The following is a 27,740-nucleotide window of genomic DNA, read 5'->3' as shown; positions in this document are numbered from 1 at the left end:
CCCCTAGAGAAATCGTTTTTCTGGCAAGAGTATATGAGAGACTATCGAGTAGTGTGCGATATGGGCCCGCTGGCGAATGCATCCCTTTCTTCAGTGTAAGGAGGGGCATCCGCCAGGGCTGTGTTTAGGCCCCACTTCTATTCTCACTATTTATTAACCAAATGGATATGACCCTAAGCCAGATACCTGCGGAAGCCCCATTGATAGATGGAAAGGCTGTATCAATTTTGTTATATGCTGACGATGCAGTTTTATTATCACGCACCCCTATAGGCCTCCAGCGACTTATTGACAATTTTACACAGTTTATTAAAGTAAAAACTTTTAAATAATAAATCAAAAGCATTTATCATGACATGTGGGAATAAAGTCAACCTAACTAGGTACTTTTATTTGGACAATACCAAAGTACAATTGGTTAAATCAGTCTGCTATCTCGGTGTAACATTTGCAGGGAATGGAAAATGGTTATGCGAACACGAAAATGTACGCTATAAGATGAGCAGGAACACCAATAGCAATTTTAGATTTTCTACTAAACTGGGAGATCGTAAACTAAAAGATATGGTAGCTATATACAACGCTAGGCGTGTATCTTCTGCCTTGTATGGGGCAGGTGTCTGGGGCCATTATAGTGATAAAACACTTCAGCAAGACAAACACTTTCCTCAAACGGTTGCTGAGTGTACCATCTTCCCCCTCTACCGAATTAATGCATCAGGAAGTTGGTATTAACTATATCTCGGACCTAGCCGCCCTATGCTCCTTACTTTTATGGCGTTCCATTTGGTCCAAAAATGAAACCCGATTTACCCAGTCTATAATTAATGACTGTATGAAGTTGGACCATTGCTCCCGTATTCCCTGGCTAAGCTATATCCACCATCGGTTTAGTCTTTTATTTAATAGTAATATTTATATGGAGCCAGAATACTCAGTGTTGATACCAAAAAGTAGTTAAAAGGAACTTTCTTGGCCCACAAAAGGGAGGCCCGAGGGTGATTGATTGGTGACCAACCCACACTAGTATTTTATCAGCAACTAGATCGTAGAGCTGGCTTTCAGGATTTCTTGACTGAAGTGACAAGATGTTCCCATCGCTTTGTTTTGACACGTCTTAGGTTAGGGATTGTTCACCACCTTGTGGCTTTTCCTATCATGAAAAAAAAGCTGTAATTCTGAATGCCCATGTGACAATATATCTAAACAAAGTTGCTGTCATTTTTTACTATTTTGTAAATTTTATTAATTTTTATGGAAGTTTTACCTGAAACCTATCCTTTTAAAATATAATGTCCGATCTACCAAAAATGCAATGAAGTTAATGTCTTCACTGTAAAGTTCAGATATTTGTTTTTATGTAGCATCTTATATTTTAAAGTGTATAGCTGCTAGGAAATCTCTTGTTTTATGAGCTTACATATTTTTGCCGGACCAATTAACTAAAATAACACGATAGCACTTTATGAATCCTTTTGGCACTGTACAAGCTTCTTAAACTTAATTATGTTAGGAACGCCATTATCTTATCTTAACTATTAAATACAATTAGCACATAGAACTTTTCTTGCAAACTTTGCACGAAACGTTTACAGTCGGCATATGGCACTTTATTGCGAAATTTGCACATAATGTATTTTAAGAGCATTTGTCCCTTGGAAAAACCTGTATGAATTGTAAATTACTTTTACATGGTACTGTATCGCGACATTTGCACATTATGTAGCCTACAGCGCATAAGGCACTTTCCTGCGAGTTTTCACAATATTATCTACTAAAGGTGTGTACACATTTATTTATGCAGACAAGTATTGCCTGTGTATTTAATAAGGGCTGATAATAACAACGATGTAACTGTATTTTAATGATTGCTTATATGGTTGTGATTTACAAACCGAATAAAGCTTTTGAACTTTATCTTGGTGCGCTTTAGAAATTGATTTTTACATAGCATAACCTGGATACAAGAAGCCTAGAAAGGGATAAGTCGATTAGAAATTGTAAATCTGTTTTGTGAGTTTCTTGGCAGGACGTAAGAGTATATATGTTTCTTCTAATCAGTGCACCTTTGCCACATATGCTTGGCTGTCCCACAAAAACTTTTAATTTGTAAAGGGAATCTGGCGTTATTACGCTGTTTTTTTTCTAGCCTAGATATGATTTGTGAGGCTTCCCAGTTGACTACGTTTGAGGCTTTAAAAAAATTGGGAACAGAAGCGGTTCCATTTAGGTGTGAATTTGATGAGGGCTCATAAAAGGGTACTAGATTATTCTGTGCACACTAGTCCTAAATAACTCCATAATCCTCCAGAATCATTTTGCAAGATCCTTAAACTTGTTTTGATGCTCTGGATTGCACGCTCATCTCCTGCCCTTCTAACATATTTCAATATCATTCTTATGGATATCTTATCAAGTGTCTCCTTATGTCGTCGGGGTCAAATATGCCAAAGCCTAGGAAACCAGCCTTCCTTTCAAACAGCAACCCTCACCTCCAAAATCCTGGTGTATCGTTGCAGACATGAAAGAGCTAAAAAGACCCTTTCATTACATTTTGGTCTTTAGAGGAAGGAGACTGAGTTAATGCTGCAACGTTATGTGGACTTTTTGGGAGTACAAAACATGTGAAGCCAAAATATTGGCGAAGGACCTGCTGTTCCTCTCGTTGAGAGAGTACACAGAAGGTATAATCACATTTACTTTGAGAATATACAGCAGCTACTACAAGCAGAGTAAATATAGAGACCGTCATGCAGAATAAATGCAGAGGACCCAAGCGCACATGATGGATGATTTACCCTGTGACCCAGAAAACAAGAACTCCCTGTAGCATCTTAGTAGAACAAATAGCAACAGAAACTATCTTGAAGTGTAGCATGCAATTCAGAAGAGTAAAGAGAGAATTACACTGGCTTTGTAGAGCAATATCTATGGCCAGACTGTATGATTATCACCACAGTCAGCAATGATCTGGTAATATGCGTACATTGGCACCACAAGCAAAACATTATGAACAACTGGGAGAGAAGCCAACTCTGTGACCTTGCCTGCAAAGTAGTACTCAAGTTATTTAGTCTGAATGGCCCCTTTTCTTTAGAAACCAGCATTGGAAATGCAATAGGTCTCGGATTTATTTGAGTTAAAGCTAATGGCATTGTAAATGGCAATGTCTTTTATCCATGTTATGGAGTGTATGCATGTGGTGTCTAGTGAAATTATGTGGGTTGGATTGGAATTGTTGCAATGGTGGCATGCTGCGCTTTAGATGAATAGGTTTAAAAGTAAAGTGGTTTAAAAGTAAAGTGCACCATACTGCGATTGCTACAATAGTTAATTGTGGATGCGTTAACAATTGATGTGTGCACTGATGGCTGGTGGTGTGTATGCGCCTGGTGGAAGCGTGCACTGCAGGCTGGAGGTGTGTGTGCCTAGTAAAAGCGTGCACTGACGGCTGGTGGAGTGTGTGCCTGGTGAAAGCGTGCACTGACAGCTGGTGGTGTGTGTGCCTGGTGAAAGCGTGCACTGATGGCTGGTGGTGTGTGTGTTTGGTGAAAGCGTGCACTGACGTCTGGTGGTGTGTGCCCGGTGGAAGCCTGCACTGACGGCTGGTGGTGTTTGTGCCCGGTGAGAGCGTGCGCTGACGGCTGGTGGTGTTTGTGCCCGGTGAAAGTGTGCGCTGACGGCTGGTGGTGTTTGTGTCCGGTGAAAGCGTGCACTGACGGCTGGTGGTGTGTGTGTTGGTGAGTGTGTGTTGGTGAGTGTGTGTTGGTGAGTGTGTGTTGGTGAGTGTGTGGTGGTGAGTGTGTGGTGGTGAGTGTGTGGTGGTGAGTGTGTGGTGGTGAGTGTGTGGTGGTGAGTGTGTGGTGGTGAGTGTGTGGTGGTGAGTGTGTGGTGGTGAGTGTGTGGTGGTGAGTGTGTGGTGGTGAGTGTGTGGTGGTGAGTGTGTGGTGGTGTGTGTGGTGTGGTGTGAGTGTGTGTGTGTGTGGGGTGTGAGTGTGTGTGTGTGTGTGGGGTGTGAGTGTGTGTGTGTGTGGTGGTGAGTGTGTGGTGGTGAGTGTGAGTGTGTGTGTGGTGGTGAGTGTGAGTGTGTGTGTGGTGGTGAGTGTGAGTGTGTGTGTGGTGGTGAGTGTGTGTGTGGTGGTGAGTGTGTGTGTGGTGGTGAGTGTGTGTGTGGTGGTGAGTGTGTGTGTGTGTGTGGTGGTGAGTGTGTGCAGTGTGTGAGCGCGATCAGGGTGAGCAGTGTGTGTGAGCGCGCGGAGGGAACGCAGTGTGTGTGAGCGCGCGGAGGGAACGCAGTGTGTGTGTGAGCGCGCAGGGAACGCAGTGTGTGTGAGCGCGCAGGGTACTAAAACTCGCGCAAAGTCCACCACACACACATACACATAAGACACCACACACTCCAGAAACTGGTTCTCGGAAGCTTGTTTCCGGTCCAGGGAAGGCATTGCTGTGCAGTTCGGGCTGGACTGTTCCCATGAGGCACAGGGTCAGACTGATTTGCATATGGCCCTGTCTGAACTGGGGTGGTGTGGAGTGGAAAAAAAGATGGATTTAGGCCCAGATCTCTGTACTGGGGTGAATGTATGACATTGTTCTGCATTCTGTCCATCAACTGTGGTTTTTGCATTTGTCACCCCGAGTGGGATGGGTATGCTCAGACGTGAGTCCCATGCAATCCACACCACTGGATTCAAGCAAGCCGGGCTGAAGACGGCTGGAATACCAGAAACAGGTCCTCGGAAGCTAGTTTCCGGTCCAAGGAAGGCATGGCTTTGCGGTTCGGGCTGGACTGTTCCCATGAGGCACAGGGTCAGACTGATTTGCATATGGCCATGTCTGAACTGGGGTGGTGTGGAGTGCAAAAAACGATGAGTTTAGGCCCAGATCTCTGTACTGGGGTGAATGTATGACATTCTGCATTCTGTCCATCAACTGTGGTTTTTACCCTGCACACTCACACACTACTTACCCTGCACACTCACACACTGCTTACCCTGCACACTCAAACACTGCTTACCCTGCACACTCACACACTGCTTACCCTGCACAATCACACACTGCTTACCCTGCACACTCACACACTGCTTACCCTGTACACTCACACAGTGCTCACCCTACACACCCACACACTGCTCACCCTACACACTCACACACTGCTCACCCTACTTAATGAGAAAAAACCTAGCTCTGCCCTTTGGCCTGTGTTGTAATCGTACAGTAGGTTGTGAGTAGTTGCGCTTGATTGGTTGGGGCGTCCCCTCGTTGCTGCTCCCCTCACAGAGCGCCGGCTACTTCCATGAAGCTCTCAAGACACGTGTTTTTCCTCCTGTGTGTCAGTGCACCGTGTAAGCGCACAAGCATACCCTGCTCTCTCTGGAACAGCCACACTGCTGAGTCTCTCTCGCTCTGCAGTCTCTCTCGCTCTGCAGTCTCTCTCGCTCTGCAGTCTCTCTCGCTCTGCAGTCTCTCTCGCTCTGCAGTCTCTCTCGCTCTGCAGTCTCTCTTGCTCTGCAGTCTCTCTCGCTCTGCAGTCTCTCTTGCTCTGCAGTCTCTCTCGCTCTGCAGTCTCTCTCGCTCTGCAGTCTCTCTCGCTCTGCAGTCTCTCTCCCTCTGCAGTCTCTCTCGCTCTGCAGTCTCTCTCCCTCTGCAGTCGCTCTCGCTCTGCAGTTGCTCTCGCTCTGCAGTCGCTCTCGCTCTGCAGTCGCTCTCCCTCATGCAGTCGCTCTCCCTCATGCAGTCGCTCTCCCTCATGCAGTCGCTCTCCCTCATGCTGTCGCTCTCCCTCATGCTGTCGCTCTCCCTCATGCTGTCGCTCTCCCTCATGCTGTCGCTCTCCCTCATGCTGTCGCTCTCCCTCATGCTGTCGCTCTCCCTCATGCTGTCGCTCTCCCTCATGCTGTCGCTCTCCCTCATGCTGTCGCTCTCCCTCATGCTGTCGCTCTCCCTCATGCTGTCGCTCTCCCTCATGCTGTCGCTCTCCCTCATGCCGTCGCTCTCCCTCATGCCGTCGCTCTCCCTCATGCCGTCGCTCTCCCTCATGCCGTCGCTCTCCCTCATGCCGTCGCTCTCCCTCATGCCGTCGCTCTCCCTCATGCCGTCGCTCTCCCTCATGCCGTCGCTCTCCCTCATGCCGTCGCTCTCCCTCATGCCGTCGCTCTCCCTCATGCCGTCGCTCTCCCTCATGCCGTCGCTCTCCCTCATGCCGTCGCTCTCCCTCATGCCGTCGCTCTCCCTCATGCCGTCGCTCTCCCTCATGCCGTCGCTCTCCCTCATGCCGTCGCTCTCCCTCATGCTGTCGCTCTCCCTCATGCTGTCGCTCTCCCTCATGCTGTCGCTCTCCCTCATGCTGTCGCTCTCCCTCATGCTGTCGCTCTCCCTCATGCTGTCGCTCTCCCTCATGCTGTCGCTCTCCCTCATGCTGTCGCTCTCCCTCATGCTGTCGCTCTCCCTCATGCTGTCGCTCTCCCTCATGCTGTCACTCTCACTCATGCTGTCACTCTCACTGTCACTCATGCAGGCGCTCTCACTGTCACTCATGCAGGCGCTCTCGCTCATGCAGGCGCTCTCGCTCATGCAGGCGCTCTCGCTCATGCAGGCGCTCTCGCTCATGCTGTCACTCTCGCTCATGCTGTCACTCTCGCTCATGCTGTCGCTCTCGCTCATGCTGTCACTCTCGCTCATGCTGTCACTCTCGCTCATGCTGTCACTCTCGCTCATGCTGTCACTCTCGCTCATGCTGTCACTCTCGCTCATGCTGTCACTCTCGCTCATGCTGTCACTCTCGCTCATGCTGTCACTCTCACTCTGCCTGCTGTCACTCTCACTCATGCTGTCCCAGGGCCAGAAGAAGCGCTCCCTCCCTCAACAGCAACTAGACCCGTCCAATAATAGTGAAGTAAAGAGGCTTGGTGTGGCAGAGAGTGAGTTGCATAGAGCATCGTAGAGTGGAGTAGTATTGTAGAGTTGAGTAGAGTGTTATGGAGTAGAGCATCATAGGTTAGTGTTGTGGAGTGTTGTACAGTGGTGCTAAGTAGATTGGCATAGATTGCATTGGAGTAAAGTGTGTCGTAGAGTAGAGAACAGTGGGGTAGACTAGAGTGGTGCAGATTAGAATGAAGCGGCATAGAGCAGAATGCTTCAGGGTAGAGTGTAAAGTGCATTGGCATAGTGCAGTAGAGTGGTGTAGAGTTGAGTGATACAGAATAGAGTGCAGTGGTGCAAAGTAGAATAGAGTGGCTTAGAGTGCTGTGACTGAGCACAGTGATGTAGAGTGGCGTAGTGTGCAGTGTTGTACAGTGGCATTTTGTTGAGTGGTGGAGAATGCATTGGCTTAGAGTGGTGTAGAGTTGAGTGGCACAGAGTAGAGCACAGTGGTGTAGAATACAGTGGTGCAGAGTAGAATAGAGTGCAGTGTGGGAGAATACAGTGGGGCAGAGTAGAATAGTGCAGTGACATGGAGCGCAATGGTGTGCAATGGCACAGGGTTCAGTGGCTCAGATTAGAACAGAGTGGCGTAGTGAAGTGGCACGGAGATGAGTGGTGTAGATTACTCTGCATCTTCACTCTACACCACGCCAAGGTGTAGTGAAGAACAGTACATTGGCGTAGAGTGGCATTGAGAGCAGTCTTGCAGAGATAAGTGGTTTGGAGTTTAGTGGTTTAGGCGCAGTGTGTGGTGGCACACGGTTGAGCAGTGTAGAGTAGAGTGTAGGGGTGAATTGGTGCAGAGTGCAGTGGCGCATCTGCGAGTATTGTGGGGTAGAGCACTCTGAATCTCTTCACTCTACGCCACTGCAGAGTGTAGTGGCGAACACTGCATTGGCGTAGAGTGTAGTAGCGTGACATAGAGTAGAGTGAAGTGCCGTAGAAGGCAGAGGTGTAGAGAGGAGTGACATGGAGTGCAGTAGCATAGGGTAAAGTGTAGTTGCTTAGTTAAGTTATGCAAATAGTGGAGTGGAGTACAGTAGGGTAGATGTGTATTTGCACAGTGAAGTGGTATAGAGTTCAGTGGTGCAGAGAAGAGTGGTGTGGGAATCCGTGGCATAGGGCAGAGTGTGGTGGTGCATGGTGCGTAGGCTGAATGGCAGAGAGTACAGTGGTTCATAGTAGAGTGCATTGGCGCAGTGCCATGGTGCATAGTAGAGTGCATTGGCGCATAGTACACTAGTGCAAAGTAGTGTTGCGGTGCAAAGTTGAGTGCACATGGTGTGATAGCGCACCGCCATTACAGACAGCACATTTTCAATTGAAATCACCATTACATTTGCAAAGACATACTGTTTTACTGATAAAAGTATACAGTGCACAAACGATAATGTGTGGAAATGTCATTACCTAGTGTATTGATTTGTTTTGATGGTATTAAAATATTTTTCTGCCACACTTTCAGAATTACCCAAAAATGTGCTTCATTTGTGCTTTTCTAATTCTGATATATTCTGAAATATCTGCACTGTTAATTTACAGACATTTAAGTTTTGTTTACAAGCTTAATATGACAGCATGACTCATTCAGATATCAAGGGATAAAAGTCTATCATTCAGATGAAGCTTTAGTGCAGGGTAACAGAGGGGTGGTGGTGTCCGGCGTGCACTGCGCCCTGAGCTGGAAGTCCTTACCGCTCTTTCCGATTGGCAGAGTGGCAGTAGCAAAAATGCTGGTACTATGCTGGCTGCTTTACCACGTCTTGGCACTCTTCCCTGGATGCTTCTTCCTGGATCTGAACTACATCCTTTCGGACTTGATAGATGAGGTACAGGAAGGAAAAGGATGGCCCTCCATGAACTGTATGCCCAATTGCTGGGTCTGGTGGCTCAGTGGACTAATGCGTCCCACTGCAGGGGCCTGTGTTCTGCTTCATGGTCACAGGTTGAAATCCCAGCGGGTCCACCCTGCATTTCATCCATCTGAGGTCGATAAAATGAGTACCATTGAGTTGAGTAACAATAAACATCTGTTATTCAGCACCACAATGCCTCTGGGTAAACTTGCGCTTTGCAAACACACTTTATTTTATGTTATTGAAGAAGGGTGAGCTGGAGGCACCCAATTATGAGCTGTACTTTGTGGCAGCACCGCTACAATGACCTATACGCTGACTGTCGGACACTTCTAACCTAGAACGGTTGTCTGTAATACATTACACAGGGAGTCATGGCATATCGGATTGGCTGATGGACCCCTGGAGAGACACCCCAACTATGGGATTCCTTGCCAGGACGGCTTAACTCTGTTGGCACATGTATGTACAACCTAGCCGTAACCCCATGTCGTACTCCTCCAACCTGCCACTGTGGGCAACAAGTGACCAACTGACACAATATAAACCCATGAATGGAGGCGGGTATCCTCGAGATGGGTTACCTGCATGAGCAGAAAACCTTGTTGGCCTTTACCTTCCTCGAGGAGTACTATGGCATCAATGAGGGTCAGTTCCTGACCCACAAAGACCCGACAGCCTTGATTGGGACCTTGTGTGGTCCAAGCCGTATAGAAAACAACACCCCCAACACTTCAACTATTACTAGAGCATAGCACAGGCAGATGAGTGATCACATTGTTATACAGGGGGCTGCTGGTGTCCTGCAGCCCAAGCTTACATGGCCTGAGGAATAAATGGGCCCTCTCAATTGGGAAGGAGCTCACAAACAGGTAAAAATCACTCGCAATGAACCAGGTCTGGAGCGTTTCCAAATACTCTTGCCTAAAGTATAAACAGTTCCATTATTTACATCAAACACATCTAACTCCCCTACATCCGTAATGCGTGTATGCCTGGAGGCATATTTTTACCAGATGATGTGGGCCTGCCTGGAAATTTGGCAATAGTGGACGACGGCAGTGACAACGTTGACCTTATGGGACGACCCCTACCTTTGGATCCTCCAAACTGCTTCCTGGGACTGACACCCCTCAAACGCAAGAATAAAATATGCCATGAAGTTTTTAGATTTACCATAGATCCCGCTGAAACGTTGCATAGCAGTGGTGTGGAAGTGCACCCCCTCCCAATGTCTCTTTGGCTTGAGGACATTTCCAAATTGGCAACTGCAGAGAGCACAACCTGGTCTTGGTTCTGGTACAGCACGGATCAACACCACAGTGGGACGCATTGGGCTTATAGCTAGACAAATTGGCGGCAAAGACGAACAAGCGACCACCTTGAGGCCTTGCAACCACCAACAGATACACTATTGAATAGCTAGTAGTGGTTGTGAAATGTTTTATCTCCAAAGCATGTGTGGTCACAGGCTGGATCCTATATCTCTACATCCCACTCTCTAGCACAGTGACTATAGCCTTACTACTTTAACCACCCCCACCCACCCTCTTCCGAACAACACAGGTTCTCCCATGGAAGGACAATAGGTACATTTCACACAATCGATGCTCTGGGTTATGCCCAGGTTAGACATTGGCAGATTTTCTAGGTTATTATGAACACAAATGTTGATCTCTCTGAACTGATACTTGGGTACTCCCTACTTCTGTCACCCACCATGAAAGCTTTGATACCCTAGAAGATGACAGAACACGTTTGGTAATCAGAGGCTTATGGAAACACACATTAGATGTATGTTGGAAATATGGTCTGTATAAATTAGTATAGATGTACTGCGAACCCATACCATGCTTCTAAGCTTGTGTGTAGACTCCAAAAATTCAATAAAGATCTACTGTGGAAAAAAAAGATTGTGGCAAGCACGTAAGAGTTCAGCATGTAACAACTGTGAGTAACTTTTCAATAGGTAGATAAGAGCAAAGTTAACTTCAATTCAGGAATATCGCAGTAAAGTGCAGTCAGTTAACACATTGAAGTATTCAAAAGGCTGTTTCAGCTACATTTATAGGTAGTACACCTTTACTTGACTGATGCTGACCTCTTTTTCGTGGCGAAACCCTGGTCCTCTGCGTGCTGCATTTGTCTATAACAAATTCATATTTAAAAAATAAACTAGTATACTATACTTTTGGGTCTTGATTTGTTAAAAATGTACTAGCTTCCATCCAGTCGCCTCCTAAGGATGACCTTTTGAACTAAAGGCTAGCGTTAACAAAAATCTGAATGTCGGTATCACTAAAGACAAGCCATAGAAAACAACCCTATTTTCGGATTTACAAAAACTGCTTTATATGTTCTTAATACGCCCACTAAATAGCAGGATTTATGCACCAGATACTGCAATCCCTTCATTACAGCTTAGTACAGTAACTTGCTTTTTAAATCTTACACAAGCTCCATTATTCTCCAAACCTCCTTTAAGGTGTTTCACACTTGTTTAGGGCTGCTATGTTGGCACACCAACTTAGAAGTCCTACCGTGACTTGTTTTGATACCTAATACTGTTAATGATTCCTTGTTATTTGTAATTCTCTCACCGCTCAACTGTGATAATTCAACCTTCATCCTTTATCTGCAGGTATTTGTTTGTCCTCCAGTTGAAGCAAGATATTTTAAGTGGCAAGTAAGTGATTACTATGCAGTAATGCATAGGTTTGTTTCCTCTGTGATTTATTTTATGCTATTGGTTTTTAGATTAATGCCTGGGTCGCTTGTCTTACCCAAATATTTAAGATTTAGATGTGTTTTATTAAGTAATTAATGTTTTGTTGGTCTGTGCAGTTGATGACAAGAGTGGTGGCAGAGTACAAAAACCTGACCATTCGATGTTTAAAAAAAGAGCGTGAAAAAGCCAGCTGAAGTTCAGTGCCAAAGGAGGTTGCTTTGGTGTCCCTTAAACACAACTGTCCTGTTGCTGATGAGGTGGGGTATATTTAAACTATAACCTATAGTTTGAGCTTTGAAGAACAACATGTAAATGTAATCAATAGATCTTGTTTGGCAAGATGCTGTGGGTGCATAGCACATTAAAGCAAAAGTAAGGAAAAGTGTGATACTAAGGGTTTGTTTTACATCTATTAGTCGTTCTAACCTCAACATAGTTTCTGAAAAGCAGTCCACTGTAAGGGTTCGCTGGATCCCCAATATATGGGTTAATAAGCCATCCAGTGTTTCCACAATATATCAGTGGGTAATGAGAATTGACTAATTTACCGAAAGAGTAGGGTTGCTGGTGCAAATATTCCATAATGTATTGTTAGTGCTGTTTTGACCAGCACCTGTCGTTAATCGTTTTATTCACTTGGCATAGAAGCCTGTGGAGCAAGCATGCCTTCCAGAGAAGCTGCTCCAAAATTAGAAACCTACTGTTTGTTTTAATATACAGACTACTTTGTGTTTTATATTTTTTTAAATTACTGTATTCCCTGAATTGATTTGGCCTTTAGGTAATTTACAGGGCAAGAATGTGTAATTGCTTGAAGATTCTTAGAGAAGCTTGTCTGAAAGGCAGGTCTACTCCTTTGGTTTTTATGCAACATGATGGGCGCAGAATCTAGATGGAAGCAAAACTTGAACGGCAGAAGTTGCTCAAACAGCTTATGGCCACAGTTAGGAGAATTTCCCATGATGGCTGTGCTCATATGTTAAATGAGACCTTCCCTACCACTTTGTTAAGCATTATGAGAACTATTGGATGGCCACTTTATTCAAAACTCCCTGTCACACCCTTCTCCGTGTGGATTCAGTTAACGAAAAGGGAATAAACCATAAATCGTTCTTAGAGAAGAAAGGTGATGAAAAGAGCTAGCCTACTGGAGGTTGGTTAGAAGGATGTGCAGAAGGCCTAAATAATAACACACCACTTGTTTCCCTTCAGAACCAATTGCAGGGGCAAGGCAGACTATGGGAAGGTTCAGGAGGGTATCAAGGTAGCAACAATGTTACTTCTCAAGTCTTTTTCTTGAGTCCATCGGCATCCTTATCAAAAGGTCTCCTCCAATCCATAATTGGTTTGTAAGATTCATGCCCCATGTCAGTACACTATATGCCAGGGGCACACCTAAATTGAGGGTAGAGAACTAGCCACTTTTTTAACATGAAGCTGTCTACCTGCACCAAATCCAGTAAACTACGAATATCCATTTCATTCCATAGTATATAGCACTTGCCATCTGTCACAAAATCAACTTTCCTGGGTGCAGTATCCTCACCTGGGCGCTTTGATACTCCGTCTTTCCTAAGCCACACAAGCTCTTTCTCGCTTTGACTTTAAGGATGTCTGAGGAGATAGGCTGGGCTACTGTTAAACTGAATCGTCCCTGTACACCTTGCCATATCTAGAATGCTAATCCTGATGTGTTCTTCTGGGAAGTGCAGTACTCTATTTCGATCAGCACCCACCTCGCCACGGCGGACTGTGCAGATAAAAGTGTGAAAAATAGTTTCATGCTTGCTAATAGGATTCTCAAAGGAATTTCCAAATAGCCTATCGTTCAGTTTAGCACACATGTCTAGCTTTCTTTCAGGGATCTCTAGGAATTGCACATTTTTCATTTGTGGTGCAGTCTGTAAAAGCTCTTGTTGCGGATCCAGAACACTCTTGACTCTCTTGAATTTCGACCATGCTTCTTTATATGTCTTAATGTCTCGCTCAGCCTTTTCAGTATCTGGGAGGGCTTGGATTAATTTTTTAACTGACACCCTAATTTCAAGTACTACCACAGAACCTTCTTTCAAATATGGTCACAGACCTACTACAAAAGATCAAAACATGTTTGAAGGAAGAGGTGTTTCTTGTATATTATCTGAAGAGTTTTGTCAACTTGAGATTAGAACTGTGGAGCAAGTGATCTTCAGCAGTATAAATGGTATGGTTTTAACCCTATTGGTGGTACTTTGGATGTTTTTTGGGGGTAAAGAAGTCTGACCTCACCTGTTCCCCCGCCCTTTCTGTGGTCTTTTCGAAAGGCTAGATACAGTGAATCTGTTGTAGGTTCCAGACAAGAGCTTGTAAATGAGCTACTACAAAGGTGGACAACAGCACTCTAACATGGCTACCAATGCTGTGGTCCATTGCAACCAGTTGCTGCCATGCACACAAACGATGGTGTTCTTATCAGCTTTCACTGGTTTCCTAGCATTTTGTCATGCTCTTGTTTTGCACACGGAATGCAGCCTTCACAAATACATTTAAACAAGCATTTACAATGCAACGGTCTCGGCAATATTATAGGTAGAGCTATTGGAATTGCTCATTATTTTTTTATCTTTTTTTGTATCCCTAAATAAATGGCATTGTTTGTATTGGCATTAGCTTTATTTTTTGCATATGTGATACCTATTGCATTAGCAGAGAGAGAGTGAGGTAGTGAGATAGAGAGAGCGAGTGAGGTGTTGAAATAGAGAGAGAGTGAGGTAGTGAGAGAGAGTGAGGTAGTAAAGAGTGAGGTAGTGAGGGAGAGAGATGTTGTGAGGCTGTGAGATATAAGCATAGAGTGATGTTGTGATGTAGTGAGATAGAGAAAGAGATAGTGAAAGAGAGTTAGTGAGATAGAAGTGAGGTAGTGAGATAGAGAGTGATTGAGGTAGTGAGTTAGAGAAAGAGAGTGACGTTGTGATGTTGTGAGCTAGAGAGTGAGGTAGTGAGAGTGAGGTAGTGATGTTTTGAGAGAGAGAGAAGTTGTGAGATAGTGAGGTAGTGAGATAGAGTGGAGTAGAGAGTTATGTAGTGAGAGATAGGTAGATAGAGAGTGAGGTAGTGAGAGACTGAAAGTGATGTAGTGAAAGAGTGAGGTATAGGGATGTTCTGAGGTAGTGAGATAGAAACAGTGAGTGAGTTTGTGAGGTAGTGAGAGAGAGAGTGAGGTAGTGAAAGAGAGTGAAAGTGACTTAGTGAGATAGAAAGAGAGAGAGTGAGGTAGTGAGAGAGAGTGAGGTAGATAGAGTGAGGTAGTGAGACAGATAGAGTGAGGTAGTGAAAGAGTGAGTTAGTGATTGAGAGTGTTTTTTGGTGGTTGTGAGATAGAAACAATGAGTGATGTTGTGACGTTGTGAGATAGAGAAGGATTGAGGTAGTGTAAGAGAGAGTGAAAGTGACTTAGTGAGAGAAAGAGAGAGTTAGTGAGATAGAGTGATGTAGTGAGTTGGAGAGAGAGAGAGTGAACTTGTGAGCTAGTGAGATAGAGAGTGAGTCAGTGAGAGAGTGTTGTAGTTATTTTTTGAGTGAGTGACTTGTGTTATAGTTAGGTAGTGAGAGTGATATTGAAATAGAGTGATGTTATGGAGAGAGTTAGTGAGAGAGTGAGAGTTTTATTGATATAATTTGAGTAGTGATGTAGTTATTTTTGTTTTGTGGAAGAGTGAAGTAGATATAGAGTGAGGTAGTGAGAGAGAGTGATGTAGTGAAAGAATGAGGTAGTGAGGGTGAGAGTTGTTGTGCTGTATTGAGATCGAAACAGAGCGATGTTGTGAAGTAGTGAGCTAGAGAGAGAGTGAGGTAGTGTAGGAGTGTGAAAGTGAGTTAGTGTATTTGAGAGAGAGAGAGAGAGAGAGAGAGAGAGTGCGGTAGTGAGATAGAGAGAGAGAGTGAAGTAGTGAGTTGGAGAAAGAGTGAAGTTGTGGGGTAGTGAGAGAGTGATGTAGTGAACTTTAGTGAGAGTGTGTCGTGATATAGTGAGAGAGAGACAGTGAGATGGAAATGGAGTGAGGTAGTATATAGAGAGTGTGAGGTGGTGAGATCGAGAGTGAAGTAGTGAGTTAGAGAGAGAGAGTGAAGTTGTGAGGTAGTGAGTGTTGTAGTGAATTTTTGAGAGAGCGTGTCGTGATATAGTGAGGCAGTGAGATAGTGAGATAGTGAGATAGAAACAGTGAGTGAGTTTGTGAGGTAGTGAGAGAGAGAGTGAGGTAGTGAAAGAGAGTGAAAGTGACTTAGTGAGATAGAAAGAGAGAGAGTGAGAGAGAGTGAGGTAGATAGAGTGAGGTAGTGAGACAGATAGAGTGAGGTAGTGAAAGAGTGAGTGTGGTGCGCGGTGGAAGAGTGTGGTGCGCGGTGGAAGAGTGTGGTGCGCGGTGGAAGAGTGTGGTGCGCGGAATCTGTCTTGGACCCTTAGTTTACAGATTCGAATCCAACAGAACCGCCTCAGCCTGTCATCTGTCCAGAGTCGATACAATTAATACCATCCAAGTGTGCCATCTACAACGAGAAATGCCAATTAAACGTTCTGGTGTAAGTTGTCAAACACCTCATAAAGTAAGTTAATTAAATAAATATGATTTATAAGCTACTAATCGGCCCTTCCCTCTTGTTGTCTAGTTTCACAAGCAAAGTAGGACATTTGCCGATTTATGTCCAAGTTTTACAGACACTTTCAGAAAGCCTTATCACAGCAAGGTTTCTCCTTCACAGATAGCTGTCCGATTTTATTGGAAGAATAGGCCCCTTCCCTTTTCTACATTCTTATGCTGTGACCTATTGCATTCTTCCCATATATCGGGTAGACAGCTCTGGAATCTGGGAGCCTGCCAGGGGAATCTGTCTTGGACCCTTAGGTTACAGATTCGAATCCAACAGAGCCGCCTCAGCCTGTCATCTGTCCAGAGTCGATACAATTAATACCATCCAAGTGTGCCATCTACAACGAGAAATGCCAATTAAACGTTCTGGTGTAAGTTGTCAAACACCTCATAAAGTAAGTTAATTAAATAAATATGATTTATAAGTTACTAATCGGCCCTTCCCTCTTTTTGTCTTGTTTCACAAGCAAAGTACAACATTTGCCGATTTATGCCCAAGTTTTACAGACACATTCATCTTTCTTGAAATGCATAAAGAATAATGTATTCTTCCAAGGTGCTACAACTGTAAGAGTCCCATGAGTACCTCCATGAGTAAATATTTATGCATACAGAAATATAGCACGTCGTGTGTGTAAATGCAGCATATCGGTAAATATGCATTAAAAAACGTTTTTCACCGCTTGAATATCTTTAGTACATTCTGGACATAATCATCTTGCACACTACAATGGCACCGTAATGTGTACATTGAAGCATGGTTAAATCCATTTACAAGTTCAGCTTCATGATAAAAAAGCGGGACAGCCACTACTGCAATCGGAGGGAGACATACAAAAAGGGATGGTAATGATAACAAAGCGGGACAGCCACTACTGCAATCTGAGCGCACAGGACACGGACACACCGGGAAAAGGGGAACATACACGACGGGATGGTGACAAAAACACGGGACAAACAAAAAATGTAAGCAAAAAAAAGCGGGACAGCCACTACTGCAATCGGAGGGAGACCTACACAACGGGATGGCAGCCTCGTAACAATAGGATATGCTTCCCTGAGCATGGCCTGCGGAAAAGTCTCACTGGAAACATACAAACACGCAGTCAGACCACAACAACCCGCCACTCAGAGCCTGTCTGCAAACCTGTACTACACCTGTGACTCACCGTGTGTTTGTGCGAGGAGAAAATCATGTAATGCCTAGAACGTGCAGGCTCATTGTTTATCTGAGGGTTGCACAAATGTTATTCATGTTTCGGGACGGACGAGAGCTGCGGAGGGAGGGGGGAGCGGGACAGAGGAGAGCAGCGGGCGGAGGGAGGGGGGAGAACAGGACAGAGGAGAGCTGCGGAGGGGGGGGGGACAACTGGATGGAGACGATAACAAATCGGACGGGACAAACAAGAGCGCACAGGACACTACAAGCGGGAGGGGGGCGGGAAACATACACGGACAGCGGGGCGGGGTGGGGAAACATACACGGACAGCGGGGCAGGAAACATACACGGACAGCGGGGCAGGAGGGGGGGCGAGAAACATACACGGGCAGGGGGAAGAAGGCAAGAAGACAGCAGAAGGCAGGGGGAAAAACGCAAGAGGACAGCTAGGAACGGCTTACCTTCACTGCGAAGGAAACAAAATGGCGATTTCAAGCTCGGAGATTTTTCGGATTTGGGGGCGTGTTCCTGCTGTTCAAAAGAGGCGTGGAAAAAAGTGGAAAGAACAGCAAGGAACACACCTCCAAATCCGAAAAGGACGGAGCCTATTTGGAGGGACGGCTCTCTCCTCCAATGGCTGGCCTCCGTTTAGGAAGCCAGCCAATGGGAGAGAGCCAAAATGAGAGGCGGGATGAAGAAGCCCTACTAAGAAACATAAGACTCGCTACTTCCAGTTCTGACGACCCGGATAGTACCTCGCCCTAAAAACCAGCATCAGACATGTTTAGAATTGCAGGAATCATTTGCACACTGATCATGAAAGACTGGTACTCCTGTATCGTTACTGGGCCCATAAATTGTCTAGTTCACTTTTAGATTTCTATTACTTATACTGCTCTCTAGGTCCTCCGATAGATCTAGTTTTGTGCCGAAAGTAGTTGGATATAAAGGTTCCAGCAGTCATCCAATGAGGACCAAGAATTGGATGGCTGGACTATATACTGGGCCCATACATTGTTTACTTCACTTCTAGATTTCCATTACTTATACTGCTCTCTAGGTCCGCCGATTGATCTAGTTGTGTGCTGAAAGTGGTTGGATATAAAGGTTCCTTCCAGCAGTCATCCAATGAGGACCAAGAATTGGATGGCTGTACTATAAACTGGAGCTTCGTTTCATGTAAATTAGTCTCAGAACAATGCTATAAAGATATAGGACTATCACTGCAAGACCAGATCTCCTAAAGAAACGTAGGTGTGCCAAAATCAAACACATCAAGAGCACAGTAAAAGCTATACAGAGCAGTAGCATTAGAATTTGACATTCCGAGATGTCTCTAACATGATCTCTCCTGACCATTGATTTCTCAGATTAAGAATGCACATTCAGGGAGCATGGCCAGCAGCATGGCCGAGTAGCTGCACTTCTCTGCAGCTCCGACAGCCCAATAGGAATCCTGTACTCAATCCTGGCCTTCAACAACCATCTAATGATCGGAGGGGACTGTTAACCCGCCTTACTTATTGCTGCTGCTAAGGAGCTTGAGAAAAACAAGTACGGACGAAATACAGCTACTGGGGAGTGGAGCGGAGGAGTGGCGGGACTAGAGTACCCAAGATGGCGGCGACCCACTAATGAAATAAACTGATGGTGCGCACCCTGACGGCGGCAGTGACTGGGAGTGGAGCACAAGAATAGAGTTTCCACCCCCTGCTGCCTCCCCCCTACCTATGGCTGGAGCGGCTGAATGGGAGAGTGACAAGTAGGAGAGGTCCATCTCTGGAACTGCGGGAGCACTGGAGGCAAGTGACCGACCGGAGGGGAAGCCTGCGGAGAACTGCTTTGTTTCAGATATCGAGTAAAGAGGAGAAAGGCGATGAGACCTCCCCCTTAGCTCAGAAGAGAGAGATTGCCGTGATAGAACCCCATCCAATGCCGAGGAGGTGAGCGCCGTCCGACATGAGGCCCGGTTCCAGCTGACAGGGGCCTACACCCCCGGAGTAGTGAGGAGAAAAAGAACGGCAAACGCTGAGGTGCACCTAGAGAACCCAGCGCACATACAGCAAACTCCAGAGAGATTCCGCCCCATTGGAGAGAGCCACAGCAGTGAGACTGGTGAAGGATATAGATCGGCGAGAGCCGAACCAAGAAAGGCAAAGGCGGTGACGCGGGAAAGTGGCTCCAGCAGTAGAGGCCAGGTAGGCCTGAGTCGCCGTTGTAGGCCTGGGAAAGAGACAGAGCACCTGCGGACACTGGAGAGGGCTGGAATGTGAAGTGCTACGGGGACAGTTAACTACGGCGATGATTAAGTAAAGGAAAAGCCCTCAGCGCTGTGAATGCAGGAGGACCTACCTGAAAGGTACGTAGTTTAGAGGCACAGTCGGAAACCCAGGAGTGGCCGCTCCATGCCGGGCCCACATAAGAACGCAGAAGCACTGAGACACGCACATAGACCTCTCCCATATTCTGAAGACCGACAGTGAAACCTGCGACCCACCGGGCAGTGAGGCTGATTGAGACAGATGCTGTGAGTGAAAACAGAGAGGGCCTGTGCGTAAATAGCGAGAGGGAGGTGCTGAGAATACACGTTGCGACAGCGATAAAGAGCTTTGGGACTGCTACCCCCGGTAGTGAGTTGTGGCTATGGGCCCCCCCCCCCCCCCCCCCCCTCCCTAGTTTTGAAAATACCGGAGGCTGCATATAGCAGGCCACCCCCATCCTTGATCCATATGCCAGAGAGGAGGCCTGTATACAAGGGGAGAGACGTACGCTTACGGGAGACAAGATACCAGCAAGGTACATAAACACTGCAACCTAGTCTGGGAGCCCCCCCCCACTTCATTCACCCCATTACAGCGACCAGCTGAGAAGACTGGTGCCCAAGCGACTGGAGGGGGTGACTTTGGACAACAGACGCTCCTCTGGGCCCTCCTCTACTGCAGCGCTTGTGGCAGAGGGACACTGTACCCAACAAAACTGGATGTAGCACAAGAGAACTGTTGCCAGGGGCTGTCAGACCCACAACAAGGACCAACCGGCAAAGCAGGGTAGTGTGCCGAATCCTGAGATTGTGCTCTAGATCTTGTGCCCCCCCCCCTCCCTGTGCAAATAGACTCGAGTAGTGGTCCCACATCTGAAAGAACATAGTCTCTGACGGGTCCCCGAAGGAATAAGAACATAATAGATTAAGGCCTGAGCGCGCTGAAGGAGTGCTTGACAGACACTCAAAACTAGTGGTCACTGGTGAGTCATTGTTGTGCCCTTCTCACCACCCAGAGGAACTCAGCTTAGCCATCTACGGTTTCCCCTCCATTGGCCACGGACGTTAATCCAAACCCTGCTGAGACCACCCGCATATTAGTGTCACAGACTCCAGCAAGACACAAGATAAAGACCCAAAACTCAGGAGACAGGGTAAACTGGATAAATATGCTAAAGTGGTCCATCAACCACAGGGAGTGGAGGGTGAGGTCGCATCCGCATCGGACAACGGGGCCATACTACAGGCCATACATGCTTCAAGAGAGGCTTTCGGGGGAAAGATGACGGAGGTGCTAACGGAGGTCACCCTGTTGCGCCAAGACTTGCGTAAAGTCTTGTAAAGAGAGTGACTTACGCGGAGACCTGCATATCCAAAGTGGAAGGTATATCCCATGCAATGAGGAAGGAGGTCACGGAACTGGCTGTCTCCCTGAAGGAAGTGGCCTGGAAGGTGGATGATGCGGAAAATACAGCCCCATAGAATAACTTGCGCTTCCTTGGTTTCCTGGAACGGACGGAAGGAAAAGACCTGGGGCATTTCCTCATGATGTGGTTCAAGGACTCTCGCACGAACACACAGTTTACGACTGTCTTTATAATTGAGAGCGCGCACGGGATGCCAAGCTTCAGGCAACCTCCGGGAGCCCCACCGAGTCCTCTGATTGCCCGCTTCCTTAACTTTCAGGACCATGACCTCATACTGCGGGACATAAGGCTAAAAGGTGACATCAAATATACTAACACATGGATAATGGTGTTCCCAGACTACTCCCGGGAAGTGCAGAAACTGCAACAAACCTTTGAATCTCGTAAGGCTAAACTGCAGACCCTTAAGATCCAATATATGCTGCTATTCCCGGCAAAACTCAGTCATTTTCCAAGGCACCTCGCACTTTTTCCAAACTCCAGAAGCGGCCTGGGCTTGGCATGACTCCTAGAATTAAAGAAACAAATGGATACAAATATTGACCACCACAGGATACGACATAGAACACGTAGAGCGTACAATGTCCAAGTCACCCAAGAATTGAAATCACTACTCTAAGCCACACAGCACAGTCTGAGACAGGAGATAGGGCTGGAAAACTGCTAGCTTGGTAGAGCAAAAAAGAGCGGGAGGCGCAGTGGGTTGCCTCTATACATGAGCAAGACACGATTCAGACTGTATCCCCAAATATAGCGAGCTCCTTTGCCCACTACTATACAAGGCCAGACAACTCCCAAATTGACTCTTACTTAAAAAAAAAATTGGCATCATTGGAAAAGGTGGTAATTAGGCGGAATTTTCCGTCCTCACTCTTTTTGCTTTTATCCTGCCTCAACAACTCATCTCTTGGTATCCTGGCGACCTTCGCCATTGTCTGACTCAGGTGAGACGGACTGTAGCCCCTCACTTTGAATCTGGCAATACTGTCTCTTGCTGCTTTTTGGAAGTCTTCCTCTCTGGAGCAGTTGCGCTTAAGACGCAGCAACTCCCCATAGGGAATGCTTCGCTTTAGGTTTTCAGGATGCCCGCTGTCAGCATGAAAAATGCTGTTGCCAGCAGTGGGCTTTCGATACAGAGATGTGGATACCTGATTGTCCTTTATTACTATCTGGAGGTCGAGATAGCTCACTGCCACTGAGCTAACTTCGCCTGTGAATTGTAAATTGACATTGTTGTTATTCAGAAGAGTGATGTAGTTTTTGGCACTTTCCACCGACCCCTTCCATACTAGGAAGAGAGCGTCAATGTATCTTTGCCATGTTATGACATTCTCGGTCCACACAGGTCTTAACAGTGGGGAAGAATTGATTGTCCACCTAGGAAAGTAAGCTACGACGACATTACTGAGGCCACCTTATCATTCTCATGGGATATCGTATTGTAAACTTTGACAATACATAAAGGTATTCTCTGCGATTCCTATTGATTGGAATCGCCATAGCCGATCCACGGCAAGATCTTAATTTGGAGATGTTACATATTAGGCCATGTAATCATATTGTTACTGAAAGCTTTAGAGGCATTCACAGGTGTGAAAAAACATTCAATGATAGAGTCTGATACATTGGTTTTAGAAATGTCATTTGAAAATGTACTCGTAATATTATTATAGAGTGTAATAAGTGTTGCCGATCCACAGCATTATTAAGTAATGCACTTTAGGGTCCCAAATATAGGAACCAGAATAGCCGATCCACGGCGATATGTATGCATGGTTGGCATTTTGGCATCGTTGTTTGTGCACACCGATTGTAATCATGAAATGTATGTATAGCATTTTGCCTGATTTGCACATTCCAAGATGGCGCTCGTACTTTTTTGCGAGCTGTCCTACCTTGATTTCCACTATGAAAATGCATGCTGCACTTTAAAATGAGCTTCAGTGCAACACTCGTGTTGACACATTGATAAAGGGCTTGACCCGAAACGCTTTTGTGAGAAGCAAAATAAAAATTTAGAATAATTGACAAACAACCCCGCGAGTGCTGCCTTTTCTTTCCCGGCTGGGAGGAGAGTTGGAGCGGTATATGTATATGTATATGTATATGTGTATGTATATGTGTGTGTGTGTGTGTGTATATATGTATGTGTATATGTATGTATGTGTATATGTATGTATGTATGTATATATGTATGTATATATGTAAGTAGAAAAACAAATGCCCTGTGCATTTGAAAGGCAAACGACAGCGCCCTGCCCTCCAGCTTAATCACGCAGACTTTCTCTTTGCTCTGCATTTCATTTTTCTGCCGACTCGTTTCAAGGCCAGAAGGCCCCTTCTTCCTGGCCAAAAGAAACATTTTACTCGAGGCTTTCATTTGTATTTCCGGCATTTTATTCATTTCCATGACCTCTCAGAGGGCGGATGCTGAGTGCTTGCCCCCAGGTGATTTCTGGGGCATGGAGTATATATATATATGTATATATGTATGTATATATGTATGTATGTGTATATATATGTATGTGTATATATATGTATGTGTATATATATGTATTTGTGTGTATATGTGTGTGTGTGTATGTGTGTGTGTGTGTATGTATGTATGTGTGTATATGTGTGTGTATATGTGTATATATGTGTATATGTGTATGTGTATATATGTATATGTATGTGTATATATGTATATGTGTGTGTTTGCATGCATTTCAAGGTCATGCTCTTGCTTTATTTATATTCTGTCTGGTCAATAGACATGCTTTGTGTAACATTTTGGAAATATTATATTTTTATGATTGTTAATATATGAAAATAGGCGCAGAGCCCACAAAGGCTGTGAGGTTCTATCTTGAGCAAGGCTCCTTGTAATAAGTACTGCTCGCTATTCTGATATAAGCATGTGAATCTATGAAAGATTAATTACTGGAGAAACAACTACTTACCTGTACACTATGGTTCTCCAGTATTATCTTTCATAGATTCACATGCTGCCCTCCCACCTCCCCGTTACTCGGGTAGACCTCTTATCTCTGGATATATTCTTGGCTCTCACTCGGGGCTGGAAATCTGAGGTATGATGGCTCTGCTAGGGAGTGTGATGTCAGGGCTGGCAGCTGATTGGCTGAGTTTTGGTCCAAATAATGAAGAGGTTTGGCAACCAAATATTATGGTCCCCTATGGGACTTTCTATGCAGTGCTTTACTCTATGAAACTGCTATAGTCATTCTGTTACTGTGAGACTCCCACCATGATGACGGGGAAGATACAAGCATGTGAATCTATGAAAGATAATACTGGAGAACCATAGTGTACGGGTAAGTAACTCGTTTTTTCCTCTACCTCATGGTCTGTGGGTGTGATTCTAGTTTTGGCTCGCAGTTCATCTTGAGCCATTGGAAGGTGCCCTCTGCACTGCCGCCTTCTTCTATGCCTTGGAGCTTTAGCCCAATAGTTTTAGCTATTGTCCCTAGTCTCCGGCCCCAGCTTCTTTAGCCAGTTGACTTTCTGGGAGGCATTGTAGTGCTAGGTTTCTGTGGAGTGTTCTCCCACCTGTCTCATTCATCTGTCATGGTGTCCATTCCCATGTTTCATGGTGGCAAAGTCTGTTCTTATGGGGTTCTACCTGAGTTTCCTGGTGGAATGTAGTCTTTTTTTATGCTGCCAAATGGGCTAGACGGGATCCGTCTTGGAATTGGTTCGCACACCCTTATCAGAGGACGGTATTGCTTGTGTATTTATTCTATGGTAAGGAATCTGCGGCTATACTTCTGTATCAGATGACTATGTAACTTACCTTCTGTAATGCCTTATCTGGTAGAGACTATATCTAGCTGCAGATTTCTTACCGACTCACCCATCCGCTTTAAGACCTTATTCTCCCCCCTCTTCCATATCTCTTCTTTCCATCCTTGTGCCTTTTTGTTTACACACAAAGAAGTACAAGACAAACAATCCAGACTTCCAGTTGTTCTTTATATAAGCGTTTTTCAAAAAGAGGGCTCTGTTTGGGCACACAGTTTCTATAGCAGTTTTAGGTTTTGCCTGGCGATCCGCTGCGCAGCAGCGTTTCCCGCATGCGAAATCTTTTGAGAACAGTATGTTGTTTAGTCCCGCCTCTCTTCCATTGGCTAGCTCCATAAAAGCAAGCCATTGGAAGAGAGATCTGTCAGTCATTGTGCGAGGCGATTCGTGGGCGTTCCGGCGAAGAATTTTTTTTTTCCCTCTCCGCCCCTTGTAGAACGTCATTGCGGCGGTGGGCACGTGTTTTTTTTTTTCCCTCAAGTTTTTATTTTTTCATTCCTTCGAAGATGGCGGCCGGGCAGTAGCTTCCTTTCGGAAGCTCCACAGCTCGGACCTTTTTCTCTTGTTTGGCTTCGGCAGCCCCGAGGATGTCTCCATGATGCCGGAGGTGTAGTCTCCCCCTCTGTGCCCGAACGCCATGAGCCTCTGTGTCCTCCAGCACCTCACGTGTTCCGCTCCCCCCCCTCCGGCGCCCCCGTCCATGGTATTTTCATTTCATTTGTTTTCTTCTCTCGCCTTTCTTCAATGTATTGCTTTCTGTTTGTCTATTAGTTTCCCTTGCCCCCCCTCCCGCTGTCCGTGTGCCAGTTAACCCGCCCCCCTCCCGCTCTCCGTGTGCCCAATCGACTCCGTGGCCCGTCTCTCGCTAAACTTTCACCCCCCTCTCCTTCACCCTACATTCCTCCTCTGTTGATTTTTTTATAAATACCCCCTTTTAAACCCATCCCGCCTTGCCTGATCTGTTATTTCATTTTTAAAACCCTCTCACCGTTGTTTTTAGGTCTCGCGACCTATCAATGCGCATGCGCATTGAGCGGCGCAAGAATTCAAGTGCTCAAAATACTCGTGAAACCACAGGTTTTTTGGTGCGGTTTTCTTCGAGTTCACGTGGCCACAGACACGCGCTTTTGGGCCATAAACTTTCACTGCCATCTGTTCCCCAACTCCAGCACCTCCCCTCTCTCTCTCCCCGCACACAGCCTTACTTGCATTTCTCCTCCCCCTCCCCAGCCAGCTTCCCCCAGGCCATGTTCCCTCCCCTGCTACCCCATCCTCACTCATCCCTCGCACCCCCTCCTCGCTCATGAGGGAAATCACATAAAGCTGCTATTATTTCCTCTTGTTTAATTTCGCTTTACATTTCAGTTTCGTTCTTACTCGTGCGTGGCCACCTGGCATTGCAAGATTTACAGCGTGTGACTACAATGAAGTGGCGCCTCTCTGGCGCCAGCAACTGCTGTTCACTTTAAACGGAAACAAGCCTTTTGAACAAACTTAGTAACTTTGCCTCCTTTGAATGTGAACAAATATTCCTCCTATTGTCTACTTAAATAAATCGTCATGTCTTCCTTAGACTCCACTCTCCACCGTCTCACTTTTCCAAAAACGAATTACTTTGTGTTTTGTGACTGTCCACTTATGCAGTATTAAAGTATACAACTGCTTCTCTGCTGTCCTTTCCGTGTATTTAGAGGCAATTTTGCTTGAAAGCCTGCCATGTCCAATATGACTCAACTGGTCGATTAGCCTGAATAGGAAATACATGTTTTCCGTGAAAGCTAAAGCCTTTTCCATTGTAATTTCAATCATGTACATTCTTATACTAATGGATTATTAATATCGGACCCCCTCGCAACCAGTCGATACAATTAAACAACCATTTCCGGAAAACGTGCACGCGTTCGCAACCCGCATGACCATGCTCCCCACGCTTCATTAAACATTGATACCAGGCAGGTGGCTGATTTTCATTACGAAGGATGAAAGGTGCAGCCGCGTGTCAGACTACTTGCCATCCAGGAGGTAAAAGGAGCTATTGTTGCTGCCGCCTGCTCAATTCAGTGTCTAATTAAATGAACCAGCTCCTGCGGTGTTCAAAGGTAGGCTGCAGAGTAATGCAAGCAGCCTCATACACGCAATCGTTATCCGAAATGCCAGCTGAAAGACAGCAATCATTTCATTACAGTGTTCTGTGACAACCACTGCGACCCCCAAGAGTCTGTTCTCACCCTGCAACACAATGAGTGGGCTTTTTACCTTCATCACATGGAGCATCCGAGAACAGACCCAGAACAGAAGCACCAAATTGCTACAGGCTCACTCCCCCTTGTATGTCGCACACTACGCTTACACAGCTTCTATCACACACACAGCCTCACCCAAAGGCGTTCCTCACCGGAGTATTTTACAATGCTTTAAAACACTAGCAGCATTGCAAACTCGTCCCAGCATAAGCCTAAACAGATGTAAGCCACACAAACAACATCATCCTACCAATTCGCTGCTCTTTAGGTTTAAAGCATTTTTATTAAAACGAAAGAAACATGGGGAAGGGAAGTAGGAGGTCAAGGTTACATACAGTACAATGAAAAGAAAAAGAGACATGTTGCAGCAGTTCTGGTCGAAAGGGGGGAGGTCGGTGGTCCAGGAGGGGAAGGGAAGGCATCAGCTGTAAGGCAGTAAGGCGGTGCGCACAACCCTCCTATATTCCCCGACCTCCCAACCAAAGCTAAGAGCGAGTAGCTTCCTGCAACACAGCAAAACATAACGCAGTCCCTCCAAGCCCCCGCCCCCAGAAAAAGAAAACAATACCCCAACATCCCCGTCCAATAGCCCGTAATAGAAGCATCCGCCCCAAACAGCCTACCCCCAACCCCTAATCCCCCCAGCCCCATCCCACCTAATCCGCCGGGGCCGCCGGTGGCGTCAGCCTAAGAAGGCGCAGGTACCTCGGACA

At 46.0% G+C, this 27,740-nt stretch overlaps 1 protein-coding gene across 1 annotated transcript in view; it reads left to right on the top strand.

The window, feature by feature from the left end:
• Nucleotides 1–27,740, top strand: part of EPB41L5 (erythrocyte membrane protein band 4.1 like 5) — a 1,452,967-nt gene that overhangs the window by 430,172 nt on the left and 995,055 nt on the right. Inside the window, exon 6 of the mRNA XM_086957110.1 lies at nucleotides 11,422–11,466. Within this exon, the coding sequence (XP_086813236.1) occupies nucleotides 11,422–11,466 (45 nt within the window). The remainder of the gene's footprint in view (nucleotides 1–11,421; nucleotides 11,467–27,740) is intronic.

Source organism: Lissotriton vulgaris, chromosome 2_1, assembly GCF_964263255.1.
Source record: "Lissotriton vulgaris chromosome 2_1, aLisVul1.2, whole genome shotgun sequence".
Taxonomy (NCBI): Eukaryota; Metazoa; Chordata; class Amphibia; order Caudata; family Salamandridae; genus Lissotriton; species Lissotriton vulgaris.
Note: the sequence above shows the minus strand (reverse complement) of the source record. Positions and strands in the feature narration are given on the sequence as shown.